This window comes from Solea solea, chromosome 15 (genome assembly GCF_958295425.1).
Source record: "Solea solea chromosome 15, fSolSol10.1, whole genome shotgun sequence".
In the NCBI taxonomy this organism is placed as follows: domain Eukaryota; kingdom Metazoa; phylum Chordata; class Actinopteri; order Pleuronectiformes; family Soleidae; genus Solea; species Solea solea.
The window spans coordinates 1,599,258-1,623,500 of NC_081148.1; the positions used below are offsets into that span (position 1 = coordinate 1,599,258).

Here is a 24,243-nt window from a genome sequence, read left to right on the forward strand (position 1 = left end):
CAGTAATCTGATTAATAATCTGGACTACTTTCATCTACAACTTCACTTTGTCCCAGCTCAGTAATCTGATTATCAAACCTCTCTGATGTCAGTAGCATGTGTTTGTTTTTATCTTTTTTTGTTGTTGTTTATTGTTTGTTGATTATTGGTTGTTGTTTATTGTATGTTGGTTGTTGTTTATTGTTTGTGGCTGTTGTGTATTGTTTATTTGTTGTTGTTTATTGTTTGTTGTTTATTGTTTGTTGTTTATTGGTTGTTGTTTATTGTGTATTGTTTATCGTTTGTTGTTTATTGGTTGTTGTTTGTTGTTTATTGTGTATTGTTTATTGTTTGTTGTTTATTGGTTGTTGTTTATTGGTTGTTGTTTGCGTGCAGATTCACAGAGAAAGGAAACCTGGAGGTTCTTCTCTTCACCATCCAGAGTAAAATGAGAGCAAACAATCAGAAAGTTTTTACTCCACGTGAAGGAAAACTCCTCTCTGACATCAACAAGGTAACGACTGATTATTACTGATCATTATTTTTCATTATTGTTCATTATTTTTCATTATGGTTCATTATTTTTCGTTATGGTTCATTATTTTTCATTATCGTTCATTATTGTTCATTATTGTTCATTATCGTTCATTATTGTTCATTATCGTTCGTTATTATTCATTATCGTTCGTTATTATTCATTATCGTTCGTTATTATTCATTATCGTTCATTATTATTCATTATCGTTCGTTATTATTCATTATCGTTCGTTATTATTCATTATCGTTTGTTATTATTCATTATCGTTCAATATTATGATTCAGCAGCATGAAAGATTCATGATTAAAGAAAATTACTAATATGTTAAAATACATATTGTTTATCTGTTGTGTGTGTGTGTGTGTGTTGTAGGCGTGGGAACGTCTGGAGAAGGCGGAGCATGAACGTGAACTCGCTCTGAGGACTGAGCTGATTCGCCAGGAGAAACTGGAGCAACTCGCTCGACGATTTGATCGAAAAGCTGCGATGAGAGAAACGTGGCTGAGTGAGAACCAGAGGCTGGTTTCCCAGGTAACACACACACACACACACACACACGTATATATCGTACATCGATCATTTCATTTCTTGTGTCTTTGCTCCTCACCTCCTCTCCTCCTCTCCTCCTCTCCTCCTCTCCTCCTCTCCTCCGCTCCTCGTCTCCTCTCCTCTGCCCCCTGCAGGACAACTTTGGATTTGACCTTCAGGCGGTTGAAGCTGCTACAAAGAAACACGAGGCGATAGAGACGGACATCGCAGCGTACGAAGAGCGCGTTCAGGTCAGTCAACAACAACAACAACAAACAACAACAACAACAACAAACAACAACAAATAACAACAACAAGCAAAAACAAACAAATAACAACATCCTGTTTGTTTTATTATTATTACGCATGTTACTCATATTGTTCTCCTCTCACGGATGAAGGCGGTGCTTTCTGTGGCGAAGGAGCTGGAGGCGGAGCATTACCACGACATCAAGCGCGTGACGGCGAGGAAAGACAACGTGCTGCGTTTGTGGGAGTATCTGCTGGAGCTGCTGAAGGCCCGGAGACACCGTCTGGAGCAGAACCTGGGTCTGCAGAGAGTCTTCCAGGAGATGCTCTATATCATGGACTGGATGGACGAGATGAAGGTACAGAGATCAATGAGATGATGTTTATAATAATCTGATCAAAATTAAGATTTCTTTCATTCTGTGAGAATAATTGAAACTATTTTTAAACTTTATTTGTACAGAATCATCACAAACATGATCTCAGGCCTGTACATACACAACATCATAGAGAGCAGAGAAACACAAACACTAGGGGGCAGTGGAGAGAAAAAAAACTCCCTTTTAAGAGAAGGAGAAATGTCTGACAGAACCAGGACCAGAACCAGACTCACAGATGTGCAGCATCTGCCTCGACCGGATGGGGTGAAAGGAAAAATGGGGACAGAGGAGAGGAGGGGGAGAGGGAGGTGAGGGAGAGACAGAAGAGAGACCAGGAGCAGATACACAACAACTGTATCAAGTTTATACAGGACAGTTAGAGTCAGTAATGACATGTTTATACAACTATGATGTTGTATATATATATATATATATATATATATATATACATACATATATATATATGTATGTATATATATATATATATGTATATGTATATGTATATAAATGACATCATATATAAGCAGCAGCAGGGACCGTTGATAAAAATTATACTGATATCAACTTTAATTACAACATCATAATAATAATGGTGATGATATGTATGATAATAATAATAATAATAATAACAATAACAATAACAATAATGATAATAATAACAATAACAACTACAATAATAATAATAGCCTTGAAACTGGATCCTGCAACCTGCAACCTGCAAGATGAGGACACAGAGAAAGTCATATTCATACCCTGAGTGTGAGAGAGTGAGGGTGACAGAGTGAGTGTTTGCTACAAAACCATCTTTCCATGCTACATGGAATCCCTCTAGATTACTGGAACACCATTTTGTTTCTGTAAGCTGTAAATGACCTCTGACCTCTGTGTCCTGCAGATGCTCCTCCTCTCTCAGGATTACGGTAAACATCTGCTCGGTGTCGAGGATCTGCTGCAGAAACACGCGCTGGTCGAGGCCGACATCGGGATCCAGGCCGACCGTGTGAAGAACGTCAACAGTAACGCTCAGAAGTTCGCCAACGACAGCGAGGGTGAGACGCGCTGACGCTGATAGAGGTACGGACAGCGGGAGGACGGGGACAGTAACATCTCGTCTTCTTCTTCCTCAGGTTATAAACCCTGTGATCCTCAGATCATCAAGGATCGAGTGGCTCACATGGAGTTCTGTTACCAGGAGCTGAGTCAGCTCGCGGCTGAGCGCCGTGCTCGCCTCGAGGAGTCGCGGCGCCTCTGGAAGTTCTTCTGGGAAATGGCAGAAGAGGTCCGAGTCTCTGAACGTGTCGCAGTTGTTCATCAATCGTCAGTGAAGGTGACACACGTGTCTGTGGTTCACAGGAAGGCTGGATCCGGGAGAAGGAGCAGATCCTGTCCTCCGAGGATTATGGGAAGGATCTGACGGGTGCTCTGAGACTGCTGAGTCATCACAAGGCCTTTGAAGACGAGATGAGCGGCAGAGCCAATCATTTACAGCAAACCATCAGACAGGGACAGGACCTGGTCTCCGACAAGCACTTTGGAGCCGATAAGATCAAAGAGCGAATTCAGGACATTCAGGTACCAGAGTGTTGGTCTGTGAGGGTTAGGGGGTGCTGCAGTGGACATCCAACCTCTGTGTGTGTGTGTGTGTGTGTGTGCTGCAGGAGCAGTGGGCGTGTCTGGAGCGTCTGTCTTCTGTCCGTAAAGCACGTCTACAAGAAGCTTGTAACCAGCATCAGTTCCAGGTAAAATCACACGTTCACATTTTCAGACTTTCTGTTCCAAACTAACTTCATTTAAAAAAACCTGGAGAAACGTGTGTTTTGTTTTTGTCGTGCAGGCCGACGCCGACGACATGGACACGTGGATGTTGGACGTTCTGCGGATCGTGTCCAGCGTGGACGTCGGCCACGACGAGTTCTCTGCTCAGGCTCTGGTGAAGAAACACAAGGACGTGGCCGAGGAGATCGGCAGCTACCGCCCGGTCATGGACGCTCTGCACGAACAGTCCCGCACTCTGCCGCCGGAGAAGGCCGACTCTGAGGAGGTGACGCTCCCGCTCACACCTCAACGTCTTCTTCTCATGCGGCGGCTGATGGTTGTTGTCTGTGATGAATGTTCAGGTCCAGAACCGCCTCGCCGGCATCGAGGAGCGCTACAAGGAGGTGGTGGAGCTGACGCGGCTCAGGAAGCAGGCGCTGCAGGACGCGCTGGCGCTGTACAAGATGCTGAGTGAAGCCAGCGCCTGTGAGGTGTGGATCGACGAGAAGGAACAGTGGCTCAACAGCATGGACATCCCTGACAAACTGGAGGACCTGGAGGTGGTGCAGCACCGGTGAGGACCTGGACCGTGGGTCGATGCCCGCTCACAAACCAGGGTGAGAAAATCTGATTAAACCAGATTAAAGCAGATCTCTCTTAATCTGTCCAGGTTTGAGAGTTTGGAGCCAGAAATGAACAGTCAGGCGTCTCGCGTTGCTGTGGTGAACCAGGTCGCACGGCAGCTGATCCACAGTGGACATCCCAGCGAGAAGGAGATCAAAGCCCAGCAGGACAAACTCAACACCAGGTAAATAACTGGGATTAAATCACATCCTAAATGGGATTATTTGCTCATGGCGTCTGTCTGTCCATGCGTTCGTCCAGGTGGAGTCAGTTCAGAGACCTGGTGGACCAGAAGAAGGACAGCTTGACCTCGGCTCTGGGAGTCCAGAACTACCACTTGGAGTGTAACGAGACAAAGTCCTGGATCAAAGAGAAGACAAAGGTCTGAAAGGAGTGAAAGCTGTGTCCCACTTGTCTCACACTCTGATCTCATGTCCCGTCTATCCACGTCCCGCAGGTGATCGAGTCGACGCAGGAGCTGGGGAACGACCTGACCGGGGTCATGGCTCTGCAGAGGAAACTCACGGGGATGGAGCGAGACCTGGCCGCCATCGAGGACAAGCTGGGAGACCTGGGAAAGGAGGCGGAGCGTTTGTCCTCCGAACACACGGAGCAATCCGACGCCATCACGGGACGTCTGGCTGAAATCAGAGGAGTCTGGGACGAGATGAATGTGAGACCATCTGTGTCCTTGTCTAACCACTTCCTGTCTGTCCCACACAGAGGTGGGAGAACTTTGTAACCAAGGTTTTACCAAGTTTGTATGATTTGTTTTCACAGGACACGATGAAGAAACGGGAGGAGTCTCTGGGTGAAGCCAGTAAACTGCAGCAGTTCCTGCGCGAGCTGGACGACTTCCAGTCCTGGTTGTCCCGCACTCAGACCGCCATTGCCTCCGAGGACATGCCCAACACGCTGACTGAGGCTGAGAAGCTGCTGACCCAGCACGAGGGCATCAAGAACGAGATCCACAACTACGAGGAGGACTACCAGAAGATGAGGGACATGGGTGAGATGGTGACGCAGGGACAGACGGACGCTCAGTACATGTTCCTGCGACAGCGGCTCCAGGCGCTCGACATCGGCTGGAACGAGCTGCACAAGATGTGGGAGAACCGGCAGAACCTGCTCTCCCAGTCTCACGCCTACCAGCTGTTCCTGAGGGACACGAAGCAGGCCGAGGCCTTCCTCAACAACCAGGTACACACCTGCTCCTCCTCTGACCTCTGGCCTCACACAACTGTCCTTTAGTTACAACCAGGAAATATTGTGTCTAGTGGTCACTGAAGGAACTGCATGTCCTTCTGTGTCCAGTATAAAGACACAACGCTGTTAGCTTAGCATCGACTAACTGTTAGCCTAGCAACATCAAACATCAGAATGTTTGATGTTGCTAGGCTAACAGTTAGTGACATCATAGTTGACCTGTGACATCGTACTTGACCTGTGACATCATAGTTGACCTGTGACATCGTACTTGACCTGTGACATCATAGTTGACCTGTGACATCATAGTTGACCTGTGACATCATGGTTGACCTGGGACATCATAGTCGACCTGTGACATCATAGTTGTCCTGTGACGTCACGGTTGACCTGTGACATCATAGTTGACCTGTGACATCATGGTTAACCTGTGACATCATAATTGACCTGTGACATCGTACTTGACCTGTGACATCATAGTTGACCTGTGACATCATAGTTGACCTGTGACATCATGGTTGACCTGGGACATCATAGTTGACCTGTAACATCATGGTTGACCTGTGACATCATAGTTGTCCTGTAAACGTCACGGTTGACCTGTGACATCACGGTGTGTCTGCAGGAGTACGTCCTGGCTCACACTGAGATGCCCACCACGTTGGAGGGAGCAGAGGCGGCCATTAAGAAGCAGGAGGACTTCATGACCACCATGGACGCTAACGAGGAGAAGATCAGTGGCGTGGTGGATGCAGGGCGCCGCCTGGTGGCTGACGGTAACATTACTGCTGAACGTATCCAGGAGAAGGTGGATTCTATCGACCAAAGGTGAGACAAAGTCTGTTGTGAAGTGCTTGAATGAGACCTTGGAAAAGGTGCATGAACCATATGATTCAAGGGTTTGTCTTTTCACAGACACAAGAAGAACCGAGCGGCTGCCAGTGAGCTGCTGATGAGGCTGAAGGACAACAGAGACCTGCAGAGGTTCCTGCAGGACTGTCAGGAGGTGAACACACACACACACGGTCCACTCTCTGTTGTTCTTCTTCACACACGGTGACACACTAAAGGACACCTGTTCTGTCCTCAGCTGTCTCTGTGGATCAACGAGAAGATGCTGACAGCTCAGGACCTGACGTACGACGAGGCCAGGAACCTCCACAGCAAGTGGCTCAAGCACCAGGCCTTCATGGCCGAGCTGCAGTCCAACAAGGAGTGGCTGGACAAGGTCGACAAGGTAGGAGACAAGGAGACAAGGATGGAAACTGAGGAGTCTGAAAAAAATATTCATATTTGTTGTGGTGATGGTTTATTGATGATTTATAGAATGACTGTTCATGTCCAAACTGTCTCAGGATGGACAGACGCTGATGTCCGAGAAACCAGAGACAGAGGTGATGGTCAAAGAGAAGCTGGCGTCTCTGAAGACCATGTGGGACGACCTGGAGTCCACGACGCAGACCAAGGCCAAGTGTCTGTTTGACGCCAACAAGGCGGAGCTGTTCACACAGAGCTGCGCTGACCTGGACAAATGGCTGCTCGGCCTGGAGACGCAGCTGCTGTCAGACGACTGCGGCAAAGACCTGACCTCAGTCAACATCCTGCTGAAGAAGCAGCAGGTGAGGAGACCAGGTCTGAGACCAGGTCTGAGACCAGGTCTCAGAAAATCAGGTCTCAGGTCAGGTCTCAGACCTGATCCTTTTTCTTTATTGCATTTATTACATTTACCTCCGACCTCAAGCTCCGACACACATGTAGCAGAACGGATCTCCGCTTGTCTGACCGACATCTCTCAGTGGATGTCTGACCATCACCTGAAACTCAATCTCGACAAGACTGAGTTTCTTTTTCTCCCAGGAAAGGGCTCTCCCACCACAGACCTGACCATCACCCTCCACGACTCTGTGGTAGCTCCTTCTCATACCGCAAGGAACCTGGGTTTGACACTTAATGACCATCTCTGTTAAGTTGTAATGTTAACTACTGCGCATGTGTAGAGTGTGTGTTTATGGCGGCACCCATGGTTATTGATGTGAAATGCGATTGCGAAGTAAAGTCTCAGTTGAACAACAGTAGTTGTGGTTATTCATCCAACATTGGTAGCAGAGGATAGCCGCTGCTGGGAATTACAAAGTCCCGCCACCATTTGACGAGAAGACGTCTTACGAAAATCTGGAAAAATGAGGTCGAAATTTGGAGACTTGTCACCGACCTGGACATAAAGAAGCAAGCTTTGGCGGTTACCTTGTCGCTAACGGGGAGAGCGAAGGCCAGTGCATTGGAAATTGCTGCAGGCAACTTAAATTCCGACACGGGAATGACTGCACTTCTGACGAAATTGGACTCTGTGTATTTGAAAGAAGAAAAAGACCGGCAATACGAGGCGTACACAGAGTTTGACAGGATCGCTAGAGGAAGCCGTGTTTCTATGGTGGATTACATCATTGAATTTGGACATCGGTACAACAAAATACGCAAGTTAAAAATGGATCTACCAGATGCCGTGTTAGCTTTCAAGCTGTTAGACACTGCGGGGCAAACAGTTGGCGCTTACAGCTTGCCCCAGCGTCTCATTTGTTAACATGAAATCAGCCTTGAAGAGAATTTTCTAGTGCTTGCGTTCCATGCAACAAACAGATCCGGTCCGGCCCACATCCAGGACATAATCAAAACCTACACCCCAGCCCGCCCACTCCGCTCTGCATCAGCAAACCGGCTTGCTGCCCCCTCACTGAGAGGATCGCAGAGGCATTCACAGAACTCAAGACTGTTCACTGTCCTCGCTCCCAAATGGTGGAACGAGCTCCCCATCAACATCCGGACAGCGGAAAGCCTCCACATCTTCCGCCGCCGACTAAAAACACATTTCTTCCGACTCTACCTCGACTAAGACGACGGCGACAAAAAAAAAACAAAAAAATTTGCTTATACATCGCACTTATGACTAGCACTTCATAGTTTGGCTTACTTGATGCTCTTACTTAATTCTAGCTCTTATTTGTACCTAGATGTTTAAATGCACTAAGTCGCTTTGGATGAAAGCGTCTGCTATGTAATGTAATGTAATGTTTATTTATGGACCTTTCAAGTCCACTCATTTCAGTAGTTTTAGAACTGTTAGTATTTGTGAGAACTTGACCTGTGAATGTGGTCCTGGTGCAGATCCTGGAGAGCCAGGTGGAGGTGCGTCAGAAGGAGGTTGAGGAGCTGCAGACACAGTCGCAGGCTCTCAGTCAGGAGGGAAAAGGTTCTGAGGAAGTGGACGGTCAGAGGATAAGCGTGGAGAGGAAGTTCCACATGCTGCAGGCGCCGCTGATGAAGAGAAGAGACAACCTCATGGCCTCCAGAGAGATCCACCAGTTCAACCGCGACGTGGAGGACGAGATTGTGAGTACACGACAGGAAACACACGACAGGAAACACTTTTAAACTAAAAGGAAGAAAAATGATCAGAGCAGGAAAAAGGGAGAAGTGGGTGTGGCTTATTGTATGTGTGTGTGTATGTGTGTGTGTGTGTGTGCGTGTGTGTCTGTGTGTGTGTCTCTGTGTGTGTGTGTGTGCGCAGCTCTGGGTGGAGGAGAGAATGCCTTTGGCCACATCAACTGACCATGGACACAATCTGCAGACTGTACAACTGCTCATCAAGAAGAACCAGGTACACACACGCAGAGACACACACACACACACACACAATCGCAGACACACACACACATGCAGACACACACACACAAACACGCAGACACACACAAACACACGCAGACACACACAGACATGCAGAGACACACACACACACACACAGAATCGCAGACACACACACAAACACACACACACATGCAGACACACACACACAAACACGCAGACACACACAAACACTCGCAGACACACACAGACACGCAGATACAGACACACACACACACGCACACACACAGACACGCAGACACACACACAAACACACATGCAGACACACACACACAGACACTCAGACACACACACAGACACACACAGACACGCACACACACGCAGACACATACAGACACACACAGACACACGCAGACACATACAGACACACACACACAGAGACACACAAACACACACACACACAAACACAAACACACATGTCGACAGACACACACACACAGACACGCAGACACACACACACACACACGCAGACACACACACACAGACACGCAGACACACACACACACACGCAGACACACACACACAGACACACACACAAACACACATGCAGACACACACAGAGACACACAAACACACGCAGACACACACACAGACACGCAGACACACACAGAGACACACAAACACACACACACGCAGACACACACACAAACACAAACACACATGTCGACACACACAAACACACACGCAGACACACAGACATACACACACAGACACACACACACACACACACACAAACACTAATGTCGACACACACAGACACACACACACATGCAGACACACACACAAACACTAATGTCGACACACACAGGCACACACACACACATGCAGACACACACAGACACACACACACACACATTCATCTCAGTACTGAAAAGAGGAAGTAAAGTAAAGAATGAAAGTTTCATTTTCTGATTGAACTTTTAAAACAAAATCTTTCCTCTGTGTGTGTGTGTGTGTGTGTGTGTGACCTCTGACCCCTGTCAGACCCTGCAGAAGGAGATCCAGGGTCATCAGCCTCGTTACGACGATATCTTCGAGCGCAGTCATCACATGTTGGCGGGCGACAGTCCCGCCGCCGCGCCGATCCGCCGCCGTCTGTCCGAGCTGCAGTCACTGTGGGAGCGGATCAGGGAGGAGACTCAGAAACGCCACGCCCGCCTCGGTGAGGCAAGCCACGCCCAGCAGTACTACTTTGACGCGGCAGAAGCCGAGGCGTGGATGAGCGAGCAGGAGCTGTACATGATGTCAGAGGAGAAGGCAAAGGTGAGACTCTCCACATACACACAAATGGAAAATCAGAACCCCGCCCACTTTGGAGCGTCACAGCATGGTCGCACTGTAACGTCGCAACGCGGTGCAAAGACTCACAACACTTTAGACTTTTCTCATCTGAGTCACAGTTTTGACAAATATTAGGGTTTTAAACAATCACAGGTTAAGTTTTGTACTTTAGTTTTGGACGTGTTCACATTTGTGAGGTCCATGAAAATAATCACACACACACACACACACACACAGTTCCTGTGTTTTTGTTAGAATCACCTGAACGCACACAGAGTTGTAATCATGTTTAAAGTGTTGAATGATGTGTGTTTACTTTTCCTTGAATTTTAAATGATGAAATTCAGCGTTCAGTGATTATTCACTCACAGTTATTATCATCAATAATTCATTGTTCATCAAATATTGGTGAATTATTGATGATATTTTATAAGACTGTACTGTATGAAACCTTATTTTTGTGTGTCTGTGTGTCTGTGTGTGTGTCTGTGTCTTTGTCTGTGTGTGTGTGTGTGTGTCTGTGTGTGTGTGTGTGTGTGTCTGTGTCTTTGTCTGTGTGTGTGTGTGTGTGTGTGTCTGTGTCTTTGTCTGTGTGTGTGTGTGTCTGTGTCTGTGTGTGTGTGTGTGTGTCTGTGTGTGTGTGTGTGTCTCTGTGTATGTGTGTGTCTGTGTGTCTCTGTGTATGTGTGTGTGTCTGTGTGTGTGTGTGTGTGTGTGTGTGTGTCTGTGTGTCTCTGTGTATGTGTGTGTGTGTGTCTGTGTGTCTCTGTGTCTTTGTCTGTGTGTCTGTGTGTCTGTGTGTGTGTGTGTGTGTGTGTGTGTGTGTCTTTGTCTGTGTGTGTGTGTGTGTGTGTCTGTGTCTGTGTCTGTGTCTTTGTCTGTGTGTCTGTGTGTGTGTGTGTGTCTGTGTCTTTGTCTGTGTGTCTGTGTGTGTGTGTGTGTCTGTGTCTGTGTGTCTGTGTGTGTGTGTGTGTGTGTGTGTCTGTGTCTTTGTCTGTGTGTGTGTGTGTGTGTCTGTGTCTGTGTCTGTGTCTGTGTCTGTGTCTTTGTCTGTGTGTGTGTGTGTCTGTGTCTTTGTCTGTGTGTGTGTGTGTGTGTGTGTGTGTGTGTGTGTGTCTGTGTCTGTGTCTTTGTCTGTGTGTGTGTGTGTGTGTCTGTGTGTGTGTGTGTGTGTCTCTGTGTATGTGTGTGTGTGTGTGTCTGTGTATGTGTGTGTGTCTGTGTGTGTGTCTGTGTGTGTGTGTGTGTGTGTGTGTGTGTGTGTGTCTGTGTGTGTGTGTGTGTGTGTCTGTGTGTGTGTGTCTGTGTGTGTGTGTGTGTCTGTGTATGTGTGTGTATGTGTCTGTGTGTGTGTGTCTGTGTGTGTGTGTGTGTATGTGTGTGTGTGTGTGTCTGTGTGTGTGTGTGTATGTGTGTGTGTGTGTGTGTGTGTGTGTGTGTGTGTCTCAGGATGAGCAGAGTTCAGTCTCCATGTTAAAGAAGCATCAGATCTTGGAGCAGGCGGTGGAGGATTACGCCGACGCGGTTCATCAGCTGTCCGTCACCAGCCGTGGCCTTGTCGCCGCCGCACATCCTGACAGGTGAGGGGGCGGAGTCACAGCTCAAACGTTAGCTGTTAGGAAGAGAAGCCTGATCATGTGTGTGTTCCTGGTCCTGCAGCGAGCGTATCGGGATGCGTCAGTCTCAGGTGGATAAACTGTACGCGGGGCTGAAGGATCTGTCAGAGGAGCGACGAGCCAAACTGGACGAGAGAGCCAAACTCTTTCAGCTCAACAGAGAAGTGGACGATCTGGAGCAGTGGATCTCTGAGAGGGAGCTGGTGGCTGGGTCTCATGAGCTGGGACAGGACTATGAACATGTGACTGTCAGTACCACACACACACACACACACACACACACACACTGAGACAGACAGTGGGACAAACTCAAACCTTTGATTTCTTCTTCTTCTGCTTCTTCTTCTTCTTCTTCTGCTTCTTGGTCAGATGTTGCAGGAGCGTTTCAGAGAGTTTGCCCGTGACACCGGGACCATCGGTCAGGAGCGCGTGGACACCGTCAATCGTCAGGCGGACGAGTTGATCAACGGCGGCCATGGCGATGCGGCCACGGTGGCCGAGTGGAAGGACGGTCTGAACGAGGCGTGGGCCGACCTGCTGGAGCTCATCAACACCAGGACGCAGATCCTCGCCGCCTCCTATGAGCTCCACAAGTTTTACCACGACGCCAAGGAGATCCTGAACCGCATCCTGGACAAACACAAGAAACTCCCTGAAGAACTGGGCCGAGACCAGAACACGGTGGAGACGCTGCAGAGGATGCACAACACGTTTGAACATGACATCCAGGCTCTGGGGACGCAGGTGATTACATGAATCAATATGACTACATGAATCAATTATTACATGAATCAATATGACTACATGAATCAATATGACTACATGAATCAATTATTACATGAATCAATATGATTACAAGAATCAATATGACTACATGAATCAATGATTACATGAAACATCATTTCCCAAATATTATTATTATTATTATTATTATGATAATAATAGTAATAGTAATAATGCTAATAATAATAATAGTAATAATGGCAATAATAATAATAATAATAATAATAATAGTAATAATGGTAATAATAATAATAATGGCAATAATAATAATAATAATAATATTTATAATAATAGTAATAATGGCAACAATAATAATAATAATAGTAATACTAATAATGGTAATAATAATAATAATAATAATAGTAATAATGGCAATAATAATAATAATAATAGTAATAATGGCAATAATAATAATAATAATAGTAATGGTAATAATAATAATAATAGTAATAATGGTAATAATAATAATAGTAATAATAATAATAATAGTAATGGTAATAATAATAATAGTAATAATAATAAAAATAATAATATTAATAATGACAATAATAATAATAGTAATAATGGTAATAATAATAATAGTAATAATAATAAAAGTAATAATGGCAATAATAATAATAGTAATAATGGTAATAATAATAATAGTAATAATAATAATAATAGTAATAATGGTAATAATAATGATAATAATAATAATAGTAATAATAGTAATAATGGTAATAATAATAATAGTAATAATGGCAATAATAATAAAAATAGTAATAATTGTTGTAATAATAATAATAATAGTAATAATGGTAATAATAATAATAGTAATGATGGTAATAATGGTACAACAGCCATCTGAAAAACTGATGACATTGTACTGTACTGTTATAAAAAGAAGAATGACTGTAAATCATTACATATATGTGTATATATGTATATATATATATATATATACATATATATATATACAAATATCTGATGTATGTACATATATATACATATATGTGTATATATGTATATATATATATATATATACAAATATCTGATGTATGTACATATATATACATATATTATTTTTATTTAGTTATATTTTGTTTGTTTTCTCAGGTGCGGCAGCTGCAGGAAGACGCTGTGCGTCTGCAGTCGTCTTACGCTGGAGACAAAGCTGACGACATTCAGAAAAGAGAGGGAGAGGTGAGTTACAGACACAGACACACACAAGCACACACAGAGACACACACACACAGACCCTTCAGTCTGTGTGTGTGTGTGCGCTGTTATCATGACGCTGCACTAACTGCACTCAGACAAAAACACTTACTTTACTTGAAATCCTTGAAAGTTTTTGAAAATGTCTCTAAACCGTCCTGGGTCATTGAAAGTTTGTGGGTTTTGTGCAGTAAAGAAGTGAAGTTGATATTCAGCTAAATGTCTCAGCCATGCCTTGGTTGTTACGACGCCACCTACTGTTCATGTCCTGCGTTGCTGGCTGTGCGTAGACACGCTGACGTGAGATTCCTGCAGAACAACGAGCAAGTAAAGTTAAGAAAGAGAGAAATGACAATTCCAACATCTCTGTCTCACCAAAGACAAAAGACAGACAATCACTTGTCCACATGCAGAGTGTGCTGCTAATATTACAAGTTGACCTCCATCTTGAGCTGAATTTTGAGGGAAATTGGGCCTGGAAGTCCTAGAATTGTGCCATGTATGAGCTGGTGGGAGGAGCTTAGGACAGACAGATGGAGACAGTAGAGTGTGTGTGTAGATGGTGTGTATTGATGTTTTGACCCTGTATGTCCGTTTCTCTGCACACCCTCTGTCTGTCTGTCCGTCTGTCTGTCCACAGAAGAGAAAGACAGAGGTGAGACTCCGCTCAGCACAAACATCAGCTTTGCTTCATTCTCAGATTTTTGTTCAAAACTAAAATGTTGAGTCTTTAGTGACATTTTAGTGTTTTTTAGTGGCTGTGGTTCGTGTTAGCGCTGCTCGTTTGCAAATACTCGTAGTGTTTCTTTATCTTTCTGACATCACAAGGTGGGCGGGGTTAATCTGATGGAGACCCTGTAAACTCCACCCCCTGAGCTTGTGAAGAGTTGTCGTTACAAATACTACCAGTTATTTGCAACAAGTCTGTTTGATGAGTGAAGGTTTGAGCGAGTTCACGGCTGAAAACAGAAATAATCCAGCGGAGCTGCTTTTTAGCTGCTTGTGTTCGTCTGCGGCCATGTTTCCATCCACAGCAAGAAACATTATAATTGTAGTGATAATAATAATAATAATAATAATAATAATGTTCATTATTGATAATAATCAATGTGACTGACAGAGGATCAATAAGAGCTGTCAGGACCACAGTGACTGTAAGCAGATTAACTCTGATTTAATCCTCATTTTTGAGGATTTCTTGAACATTGAACAGATTTTTCTTAATATTAATTTGGTTTATTATTATTGTTATTATTACTTTTGTTTCATGTGTCGTCACAGCCTGTGAAGAAGAATCATTCACATAAACACTGAAGTCAACTCCGACTCAGACCTGATCAACTGCTAGTTGTACTAGTTAAAGTTATTCTAGTTAAAGTTTTTCTAGTTAAAGTTGTTCTAGTTAAGGTTGTTCTAGTCAAAGTTGTTCTAGTTAAAGTTATTCTAGTTAAAGTTGTTCTAGATAAAGTTGTTCTAGTTAAAGTTATTCTAGTTAAAGTTGTTCTAGTTAAAGTTATTCTAGTTAAAGTTGTTCTAGTTAATGTTGTTCTAGTTAAAGTTGTTCTAGTTAAAGTTAGTCTCGTTAAAGTTATTCTAGTTAAAGTTGTTCTAATTAAAGTTATTCTAGTTAAAGTTGTTCTAGTTAAAGTTGTTCTAGTTAAGGTTGTTCTAGTTAAAGTTGTTCTAGTCAAATTTGTTCTAGTTAAAGTTATTCTAGTTAAAGTTGTTCTAGTTAAGGTTGTTCTAGTTAAAGTTGTTCTAGTCAAAGTTGTTCAAGTTAAAGTTTTTCTAGTTAAAGTTATTCTAGTTAAAGTTGTTCTAGTTAAAGTTTTTCTAGTTAAAGTTTTTCTAGTTAAGGTTATTCTAGTTAAAGTTGTTCTAGTTACAGTTGTTGTAGTTAAAGTTGTTGTAGTTAAAGTTGTTCTAGTTAAAGTTATTCTAGTTAAAGTTGTTCTAGTTAAAGTTGTTCTCGTTAAAGTTGTACTAGTTAAAGTTGTTCTAGTTAAAGTTGTTCTAGTTAAAGTTAGTCTCGTTAAAGTTGTTCTGGTTAAAGTTGTACGAGTTAAAGTTATTCTAGTTAACGTTTTTCTAGTTAAAGTTATTCTAGTTAAAGTTATTCTAGATAAAGTTACTCTAGTTAAAGTTGTTCTAGATAAAGTTGTTCTAGTTAAAGTTATTCTAGTTAACGTTTTTCTAGTTTAAGGTATTCTAGTTAAAGTTGTTCTAGATAAAGTTGTTCTAGATAAAGTTGTTCTAGTTAAAGTTATTCTAGTTAAAGTTGTTCTAGTTAAAGTTGTTCTAGATAAAGGTGTTCTAGTTAAAGTTATTCTAGATAAAGGTGTTCTAGTTAAAGTTATTCTAGATAAAGTTGTTCTAGTTAAAGTTATTCTAGTTAAAGTTTTTCTAGTTTGAGTTATTCTAGTTTAAGTTATTCTAGTTAAAGTTATTCTAGATAAAGTTGTTCTAGTTAAAGTTATTATAGTTAAAGTTGTTCTAGTTAAAGTTATTCTGGTTAAAGTTGTTCTAGTTAAAGTTATTTGACTTGAAGTTTTTCTAGTTTAAGTTATTCGACTTGAAGTTTTTCTAGTTAAAGTTGTTCTAGTTAAAGTTATTCTAGTTAAAGTTGTTCTAGTTAAAGTTATTCTAGTTAAAGTTATTCTAGATAAAGTTGTTCTAGTTTAAGTTGTACTAGTTAAAGTTGTTCTACTTAAAGTTGTTCTAGTTAAAGTTAGTCTCGTTAAAGTTGTTCTACTTAAAGTTGTTCTAGTTAAAGTTATTCTAGATAAAGTTACTCTAGTTAAAGTTATTCTAGTTAAAGTTGTTCTAGTTAAAGTTATTCTAGTTAAAGTTATTCTAGATAAAGTTACTCTAGTTAAAGTTGTTCTAGTTAAAGTTATTCTAGTTAAAGTTGTTCTAGTTTAAGTTATTCTAGTTTAAGTTGTTCTAGTTAAAGTTAGTCTAGTTAAAGTTGTTCTACATAAAGTTGTTCTAGTTAAAGTTATTCTAGTTAAAGTTGTTCTAATTAAAGTTATTCTAGTTTAAGTTGTTGTAGTTTAAGTTAGTCTTGTTAAAGTTATTCTAGTTAAAGTTGTTCTAGTTAAAGTTACTGTAGTTAAAGTTGTTCTAGATAAAGTTGTTCTAGTTAAAGTTGTTCTAGTTAAAGTTATTCTAGTTAAAGTTGTTCTAGTTAAAGTTGTTCTAGTTAAATTGTACTTGTTAAAGTTATTCTAGTTAACGTTTTTCTAGTTAAAGTTATTCTAGTTAAAGTTGTTCTAGTTAAAGTTACTCTAGTTAAAGTTGTTCTAGATAAAGTTGTTCTAGTTAAAGTTATTCTAATTAAAGTTATTCTAGTTTAAGTTGTTGTAGTTTAAGTTAGTCTTGTTAAAGTTATTCTAGTTAAAGTTGTTCTAGTTAAAGTTACTGTAGTTAAAGTTGTTCTAGATAAAGTTGTTCTAGTTAAAGTTGTTCTAGTTAAAGTTATTCTAGTTAAAGTTGTTCTAGTTAAAGTTGTTCTAGTTAAATTGTACTTGTTAAAGTTATTCTAGTTAACGTTTTTCTAGTTAAAGTTATTCTAGTTAAAGTTGTTCTAGTTAAAGTTACTCTAGTTAAAGTTGTTCTAGATAAAGTTGTTCTAGTTAAAGTTATTCTAGTTAAAGTTGTTCCAGTTAAAGTTGTTGTAGTTAAAGTTATTCTAGTTAAAGTTGTTCTAATTAAAGTTATTCTAGTTAAAGTTGTTCTAGTTAAAGTTAGTCTTGTTAAAGTTATTCTAGTTAAAGTTATTCTAGTTAAAGTTGTTGTAGTTAAAGTTAGTCTTGTTAAAGTTATTCTAGTTAAAGTTATTCTAGATAAAGTTGTTCTAGTTAAAGTTACTCTAGTTAAAGTTGTTCTAGATAAAGTTGTTCTAGTTAAAGTTGTTCTAGTTAAAGTTACTGTAGTTAAAGTTGTTCTAGATAAAGTTGTTCTAGTTAAAGTTGTTCTAGTTAAAGTTATTCTAGTTAAAGTTGTTGTAGTTAAAGTTGTTCTAGTTAAAGTTAGTCTCGTTAGAGTTATTCTAGTTAAAGTTGTTCTAGTTAAAGTTGTTCTAGTTAAATTGTACTTGTTAAAGTTATTCTAGTTAACGTTTTTCTAGTTAAAGTTATTCTAGTTAAAGTTGTTCTAGTTAAAGTTACTCTAGTTAAAGTTGTTCTAGATAAAGTTGTTCTAGTTAAAGTTATTCTAGTTAAAGTTGTTCCAGTTAAAGTTGTTGTAGTTAAAGTTATTCTAGTTAAAGTTGTTCCAGTTAAAGTTGTTGTAGTTAAAGTTATTCTAGTTAAAGTTGTTGTAGTTAAAGTTGTTCTAGTTAAAGTTAGTCTCGTTAGAGTTATTCTAGTTAAAGTTGTTCTAGTTAAATTGTACTAGTTAAAGTTATTCTAGTTAACGTTTTTCTAGTTAAAGTTATTCTAGTCAAAGTTATTCTAGTTAAAGTTACTCTAGTTAAAGTTGTTCTAGATAAAGTTGTTCTAGTTAAAGTTATTCTAGTTAAAGTTGTTCCAGTTAAAGTTGTTGTAGTTAAAGTTATTCTAGTTAAATTTATTCTAGTTAAAGTTGTTCTAGTTAAAGTTATTCTAGTTAAAGTTGTTCTAGTGAAAGTTATTCTAGTTAAATGTATTCTAGTTAAAGTTGTTGTAGTTAAAGTTAATCTAGTTAGTTAATCTTGTTAAAGTTATTCTAGTTAAAGTTGTTCTTGGTAAATTTATTCTAGTTAAAGTTGTTCTAGTTAAAGTTATTCCAGTTAAAGTTGTTCTAGTTAAAGTTGTTCTAGTTAATGTTATTCTAGTTAAAGTTGTTGTAGTTAAAGTTGTTCTAGTTAAAGTTGTTGTAGTTAAAGTTGTTCTAGTTAAAGTTAGTCTTGTTAAAGTTATTCTAGTTAAAGTTGTTCTAATTAAAGTTATTCTAGTTAAAGTTGTTCTATTTAAAGTTTTTCTTGTTAAAGTTGTTCTAGTTAAGGTTGTTCTAGTTAAAGTTGTTCTAGTCAAATTTGTTCTAGTTAAAGTTGTTCTAGTTAAGGTTGTTCTAGTTAAAGTTGTTCTAGTCAAAGTTGTTCAAGTTAAAGTTATTCTAGTTAAAGTTATTCTAGTTAAAGTTGTTCTAGTTAAAGTTTTTCTAGTTAAAGTTTTTCTAGTTAAAGTTGTTCTAGTTAAAGTTATTCTAGTTAAAGTTGTTGTAGTTAAAGTTGTTCTAGTTAAAGTTGTTCTAGTTAAAGTTGTTCTAGTTAAAGTTAGTCTCGTTAAAGTTGTTCTACTTAAAGTTGTACGAGTTAAAGTTGTTCTAGTTAAAGTCATAGTCAGTTTGAATCAGTTATGAATAAAAACATCAAGTTCATTGATTCAAAATGGCTGAAAGTATAAAAGTAAAATGTATTTAAATGCTGAGTCATCTTTAGCTCTGTATGTTGTTGTTTAGATAGCTCAGGTGTTAGCTCAGGTGTTAGCTCAGGTGTTAGCTCAATCAGACGCTACCCCTAAACCTCACAGACAGAGACATGGAGACAGAAGGACATTAAAAGAGACAAAACTGTCAGGAAACACTGAGGCTGAATAAAAACAACTAAAATAAAACAATAAATAGAAGTTTAATAAAAGAAGGTGAGTTTTTATTCACCAGGTTAAAAACAGCTTTGTTCCTCTGCTCTGACTTTGTGCTGCCTCCTCTGACTCTTTGCTCCGCCTCCTCTTGCCCCCTCGTCCAGGTCCTGGACGCCTGGAAGGACCTGCTGGACGCGGCGGAGGGGCGCCGGGTGAAGCTGCTGGACACTGCGGACAAGTTCCGTTTCTTCAGTTTGGTGCGTGACCTGATGCTGTGGATGGAGGACGTCATCCGTCTGATCGAGGCCCAGGAGAAGCCCAGGTGACCCCGCCTTCTCTGTGACCCCGCCTTCTCATGTGGAGAATACAGCGGGAGACAGTGAATGAATTAATGAATGAATGAATTTATTGTTTCAGGTAATGGTCATTTTAACTCAGTAACGAAACGTGCTGGTTTTTCAGAGATGTGTCTTCAGTGGAGCTTCTGATGAACAACCATCAGGGAATCAAAGCAGAGATCGATGCTCGCAACGACAGCTTCACCGCCTGCATCGAGCTGGGGAAGACTCTGCTGGCCAGGAAACACTACGCTTCAGAGGAGGTGCTGACCACAGCTGACCACAACTGACCAAAGCTGACCTCAGCAGTCACCACAACTGACCACAACTGACCACAGCAGTCAACACAACTGACCACAACTGACCAAACTGACCACAGCAGTGGCCACAGCTGACCAAACTGACCACAGCAGTCACCACAACTGACCATAGCTGACCACAGTAGTGACCACAACTGACCACAGCCGTGACCACAGCTGACCACAACTGACCACAGAAGGGACCATAACTGACCACAGCAGTGACCACAGCTGACCACAACCACAACTAACCACAGCAGTCACCACAACTGACCGCAGCTGACCACAACTGACCACAACTGACCAAACTGACCACAGCTGACCACAACTGACCAAACTGACCACAACTGACCACAACTGACCACAGCTGACCATAGCTTTGACCACAATTGTGACCACAACTGACCACAGCAGTCACCACAACTGACCAAACTGAACACAGCAGTGACCACAACTGACCACAGCAGTGGCCACAGCTGACCACAACTGACCACAGCTGACCACAACTGACCACAGCAGTCATAACAAATGACCACAACTGACCACAGAAGTCACCACAGCTGTGACCACAACTGACCACAACTGACCACAGCTGTGACCACAGCTGACCACAGCAGTGACCACAACTGAGCACAACTGACCACAGCAGTCACCACAGCTGTGACCACAACTGACCACTGCTGTGACCACAACTGACCACAGCAGTGACCACAACTGGCCACAACTGACCACAACTGACCACAGCAGTGACCTCAGTGACCTTTTGTCCGGGGTTTTATGACAGTGTTTAAAATGTAATTCACTCATTCAAAGTTTCATGTCGTGAAAATGTGTTTGATGTAAAGTTTTCTTTGTGTTTTGTCTCCTCAGATTAAAGAAAAGTTGTTACAGTTGACGGACAAGAGGAAAGACATGATTGACAAGTGGGAGGACAGATGGGAGTGGCTTAGACTGGGTGAGAAACTTCACCACGCCCATATGTAACATATGAGTAAAATGAGTAACATTGAGTAACATAGACTCAATGTGTGTGTCTCTGTTTGTGTGTCCCTCTGTGTGTGTGTGTGTTCAGTCCTGGAGGTGCATCAGTTCTCCCGGGACGCGGGCGTGGCAGAGGCGTGGCTTCTGGGTCAGGAGCCGTACCTGTCGAGCAGAGAGATGGGTCAGAGTGTGGACGAGGTAGAGAAACTCATCAAACGCCACGAGGCCTTCGAGAAGTCGGCCGCGACCTGGGAGGAGCGATTCTCCGCCCTGGAGAGGCTGACCACGGTGAGACACACGAGACAAACTTGTGTGTGTGTGAAACTAGAGAATCTATCCGGACAGAATGAAAAGTGTTTCTTTGTCAGATGGAGTTACTGGAAGTGAGAAGAAGTCAAGAGGAAGAAGAGAGGAGGAGACAAGCCCCGCCCACTGAGGCTCAGTCTGCCGATGCTACAGCTCAGCACAGGTGTGTGTTTGACCTTGTGTTTACCCTTGTGTTGACCTTGTGTTTGACCTTGTTTGACCTTGTGTTGACCTTGTGTTTGCCCTTGTGTTTGACCTTGTGTATGACCTTTTGTTTGACCTTTTGTTTGCCCTTGTGTTTGACCTTGAGTTGACCTTGTGTTTTTCCTTGTGTTTGCCCTTGTGTTTGACCTTGTGTTTGACCTTGAGTTGACCTTGTGTTTGCCCTTGTCTTTGACCTTGAGTTGACCTTGTGTTTGACCTTGTGTTTGCCCTTGTGTTTGACCTTGAGTTGACCTTGTGTTTGCCCTTGTGTTGACCTTGTGTTTGACCTTGAGTTGACCTTGTGTTTGCCCTTGTGTTTGCCCTTGTGTTTGACGTTGTGTTTGACCTTGTGTTGACCTTGTGGTTGACCTTGTGTTTGACCTTGTGTTTGACCTTGTGTTGACCTTGTGGTTGACCTTGTGTTTGACCTTGTGTTGACCTTGTGGTTGACCTTGTGTTTTACCTTGTGTGTCTGCAGGGAGGGAGAGTCGCTGTCTCAGAACGGCCTTCAGTCAGACCAGGATCCTGCCAGGGTTAGTTATCGTTCACCTGCCTACAAGAAATACAGCAACAGCATCCTGCAGAGCCGCAGAGCCACCGACGCTCCATGAACACACACTCTACACACACTCTACACACACTCTACACACTCCACATACTCTACACACACTCTACACACACACACACCTTTCTCTTTAGTTTTTTTGTTTCTTCTCGTTCATTTTAATAATTCTTTTTTAAATGAATGAATTATTAGGGTAGTTTCATTATTGAGGAACAACATTCACCACTTCATTTTAAACATGAGGAACAACATTCACAACGTCATTTTAAACATGAGGAACAACATTCACCACTTCATTTTAAACATGAGGAACAACATTCACAACGTCATTTTAAACATGAGGAACAACATTCACCACTTCATTTTAAACATGAGGAACAACATTCACAACTTCATGTTAAACATGAGGAACAACATTCACAACTTCATTTTAAACATGAGGAACAACATTCACAACTTTATGTTAAACATGAGGAACAACATTCACCACTTCATTTTAATCATGAGGAACAGCATTCACCACTTCATTTTAAACATGAGGAACAACATTCACAACTTCATTTCAAACATGAGGAACAACATTCACCACTTCATTTTGAACATGAGGAACAGCATTCCCCAATTCATGTTAAACATGAGGAACAACATTCATCACCTCTTGTTAAACATGAGGAACAACATTCACCACTTCATTTTAAACATGAGGAACATCATTCACAACTTCATTTTAAACATGAGGAACAACATTCACCACTTCATTTTAATCATGAGGAACAGCATTCACAACTTCATTTTAAACATGAGGAACAACATTCACCACTTCATTTTAATCATGAGGAACAGCATTCACCACTTCATTTTAAACATGAGGAACAACATTCATAACTTCATTTTAAACATGAGGAACAACATTCACCACTTCATTTTGAACATGAGGAACAGCATTCACCACTTCATGTTAAACATGAGGAACAACATTCACCACTTAATTTTAAACATGAGGAACATCATTCACAACTTCATTTTAAACATGAGGAACATCATTCACAACTTAATTTTAAACATGAGGAACAACATTCATCACCTCTTGTTAAACATGAGGAACAGCATTCATCACTTCATATTAAACATGAGGAACATCATTCACAACTTCATTTTAAACACGAGGAACAACATTCACAACTTCATTTTAAACATGAGGAACATCATTCACAACTTAATTTTAAACACGAGGAACATCATTCACAACTTAATTTTAAACATGAGGAACAACATTCACAACTTCATTTTAAACATGAGGAACAACATTCACCACTTCATTTTAATCACGAGGAACAGCATTCACCACTTCATTTTAAACATGAGGAACAACATTCACAACTTCATTTTAAACATGAGGAACAACATTCACCACTTCATTTTGAACATGAGGAACAGCATTCACCACTTCATGTTAAACATGAGGAACAACATTCATCACCTCTTGTTAAACATGAGGAACAACATTCACCACTTCATTTTAAACACGAGGAACATCATTCACAACTTAATTTTAAACATGAGGAACATCATTCACAACTTTATTTTAAACATGAGGAACAACATTCACAACTTCATTTTAAACATGAGGAACATCATTCAGAACTTCATTTCAAACACGAGGAACAACATTCATCACCTCTTGTTAAACACGAGGAACAACATTCATCACTTCATGTTAAACATGAGGAACATCATTCACAACTTCATTTTAAACATGAGGAACAACATTCACAACTTCATTTTAAACATGAGGAACATCATTCACAACTTCATTTCAAACATGAGGAACAGCATTCACCACTTCATTTTAAACATGAGGAACAACATTCACCACTTAATTTTAAACATGAGGAACATCATTCACAACTTCATTTTAAACATGAGGAACATCATTCACAACTTAATTTTAAACATGAGGAACAACATTCATCACCTCTTGTTAAACATGAGGAACAGCATTCATCACTTCATTTTAAACACGAGGAACAACATTCACAACTTCATTTTAAACATGAGGAACATCATTCACAACTTAATTTTAAACACGAGGAACATCATTCACAACTTAATTTTAAACATGAGGAACAACATTCACAACTTCATTTTAAA

At 41.1% G+C, this 24,243-nt stretch overlaps 1 protein-coding gene across 2 annotated transcripts in view; it reads left to right on the forward strand.

Moving 5' to 3' along the window:
- LOC131474317 (spectrin beta chain, non-erythrocytic 1-like) overlaps nucleotides 1-24,243 on the forward strand; it is a 67,672-nt gene that overhangs the window by 37,429 nt on the left and 6,000 nt on the right. For both annotated transcript variants that reach the window (XM_058652127.1, XM_058652126.1), the window contains 31 exons: nucleotides 376-493; nucleotides 890-1,048; nucleotides 1,201-1,296; nucleotides 1,447-1,653; nucleotides 2,570-2,723; nucleotides 2,802-2,953; nucleotides 3,028-3,246; nucleotides 3,333-3,413; nucleotides 3,509-3,715; nucleotides 3,792-4,003; nucleotides 4,100-4,237; nucleotides 4,315-4,435; nucleotides 4,511-4,726; nucleotides 4,834-5,253; nucleotides 5,885-6,087; nucleotides 6,175-6,265; nucleotides 6,350-6,496; nucleotides 6,615-6,878; nucleotides 8,422-8,646; nucleotides 8,825-8,914; nucleotides 9,943-10,221; nucleotides 11,689-11,819; nucleotides 11,899-12,103; nucleotides 12,225-12,599; nucleotides 13,734-13,820; nucleotides 19,564-19,721; nucleotides 19,862-20,000; nucleotides 20,907-20,991; nucleotides 21,109-21,305; nucleotides 21,386-21,486; nucleotides 22,006-22,060. In XM_058652127.1, coding sequence (XP_058508110.1) covers nucleotides 376-493; nucleotides 890-1,048; nucleotides 1,201-1,296; nucleotides 1,447-1,653; nucleotides 2,570-2,723; nucleotides 2,802-2,953; nucleotides 3,028-3,246; nucleotides 3,333-3,413; nucleotides 3,509-3,715; nucleotides 3,792-4,003; nucleotides 4,100-4,237; nucleotides 4,315-4,435; nucleotides 4,511-4,726; nucleotides 4,834-5,253; nucleotides 5,885-6,087; nucleotides 6,175-6,265; nucleotides 6,350-6,496; nucleotides 6,615-6,878; nucleotides 8,422-8,646; nucleotides 8,825-8,914; nucleotides 9,943-10,221; nucleotides 11,689-11,819; nucleotides 11,899-12,103; nucleotides 12,225-12,599; nucleotides 13,734-13,820; nucleotides 19,564-19,721; nucleotides 19,862-20,000; nucleotides 20,907-20,991; nucleotides 21,109-21,305; nucleotides 21,386-21,486; nucleotides 22,006-22,060 — 5,332 coding nt within the window. The remainder of the gene's footprint in view (nucleotides 1-375; nucleotides 494-889; nucleotides 1,049-1,200; nucleotides 1,297-1,446; nucleotides 1,654-2,569; nucleotides 2,724-2,801; nucleotides 2,954-3,027; nucleotides 3,247-3,332; nucleotides 3,414-3,508; nucleotides 3,716-3,791; nucleotides 4,004-4,099; nucleotides 4,238-4,314; nucleotides 4,436-4,510; nucleotides 4,727-4,833; nucleotides 5,254-5,884; nucleotides 6,088-6,174; nucleotides 6,266-6,349; nucleotides 6,497-6,614; nucleotides 6,879-8,421; nucleotides 8,647-8,824; nucleotides 8,915-9,942; nucleotides 10,222-11,688; nucleotides 11,820-11,898; nucleotides 12,104-12,224; nucleotides 12,600-13,733; nucleotides 13,821-19,563; nucleotides 19,722-19,861; nucleotides 20,001-20,906; nucleotides 20,992-21,108; nucleotides 21,306-21,385; nucleotides 21,487-22,005; nucleotides 22,061-24,243) is intronic.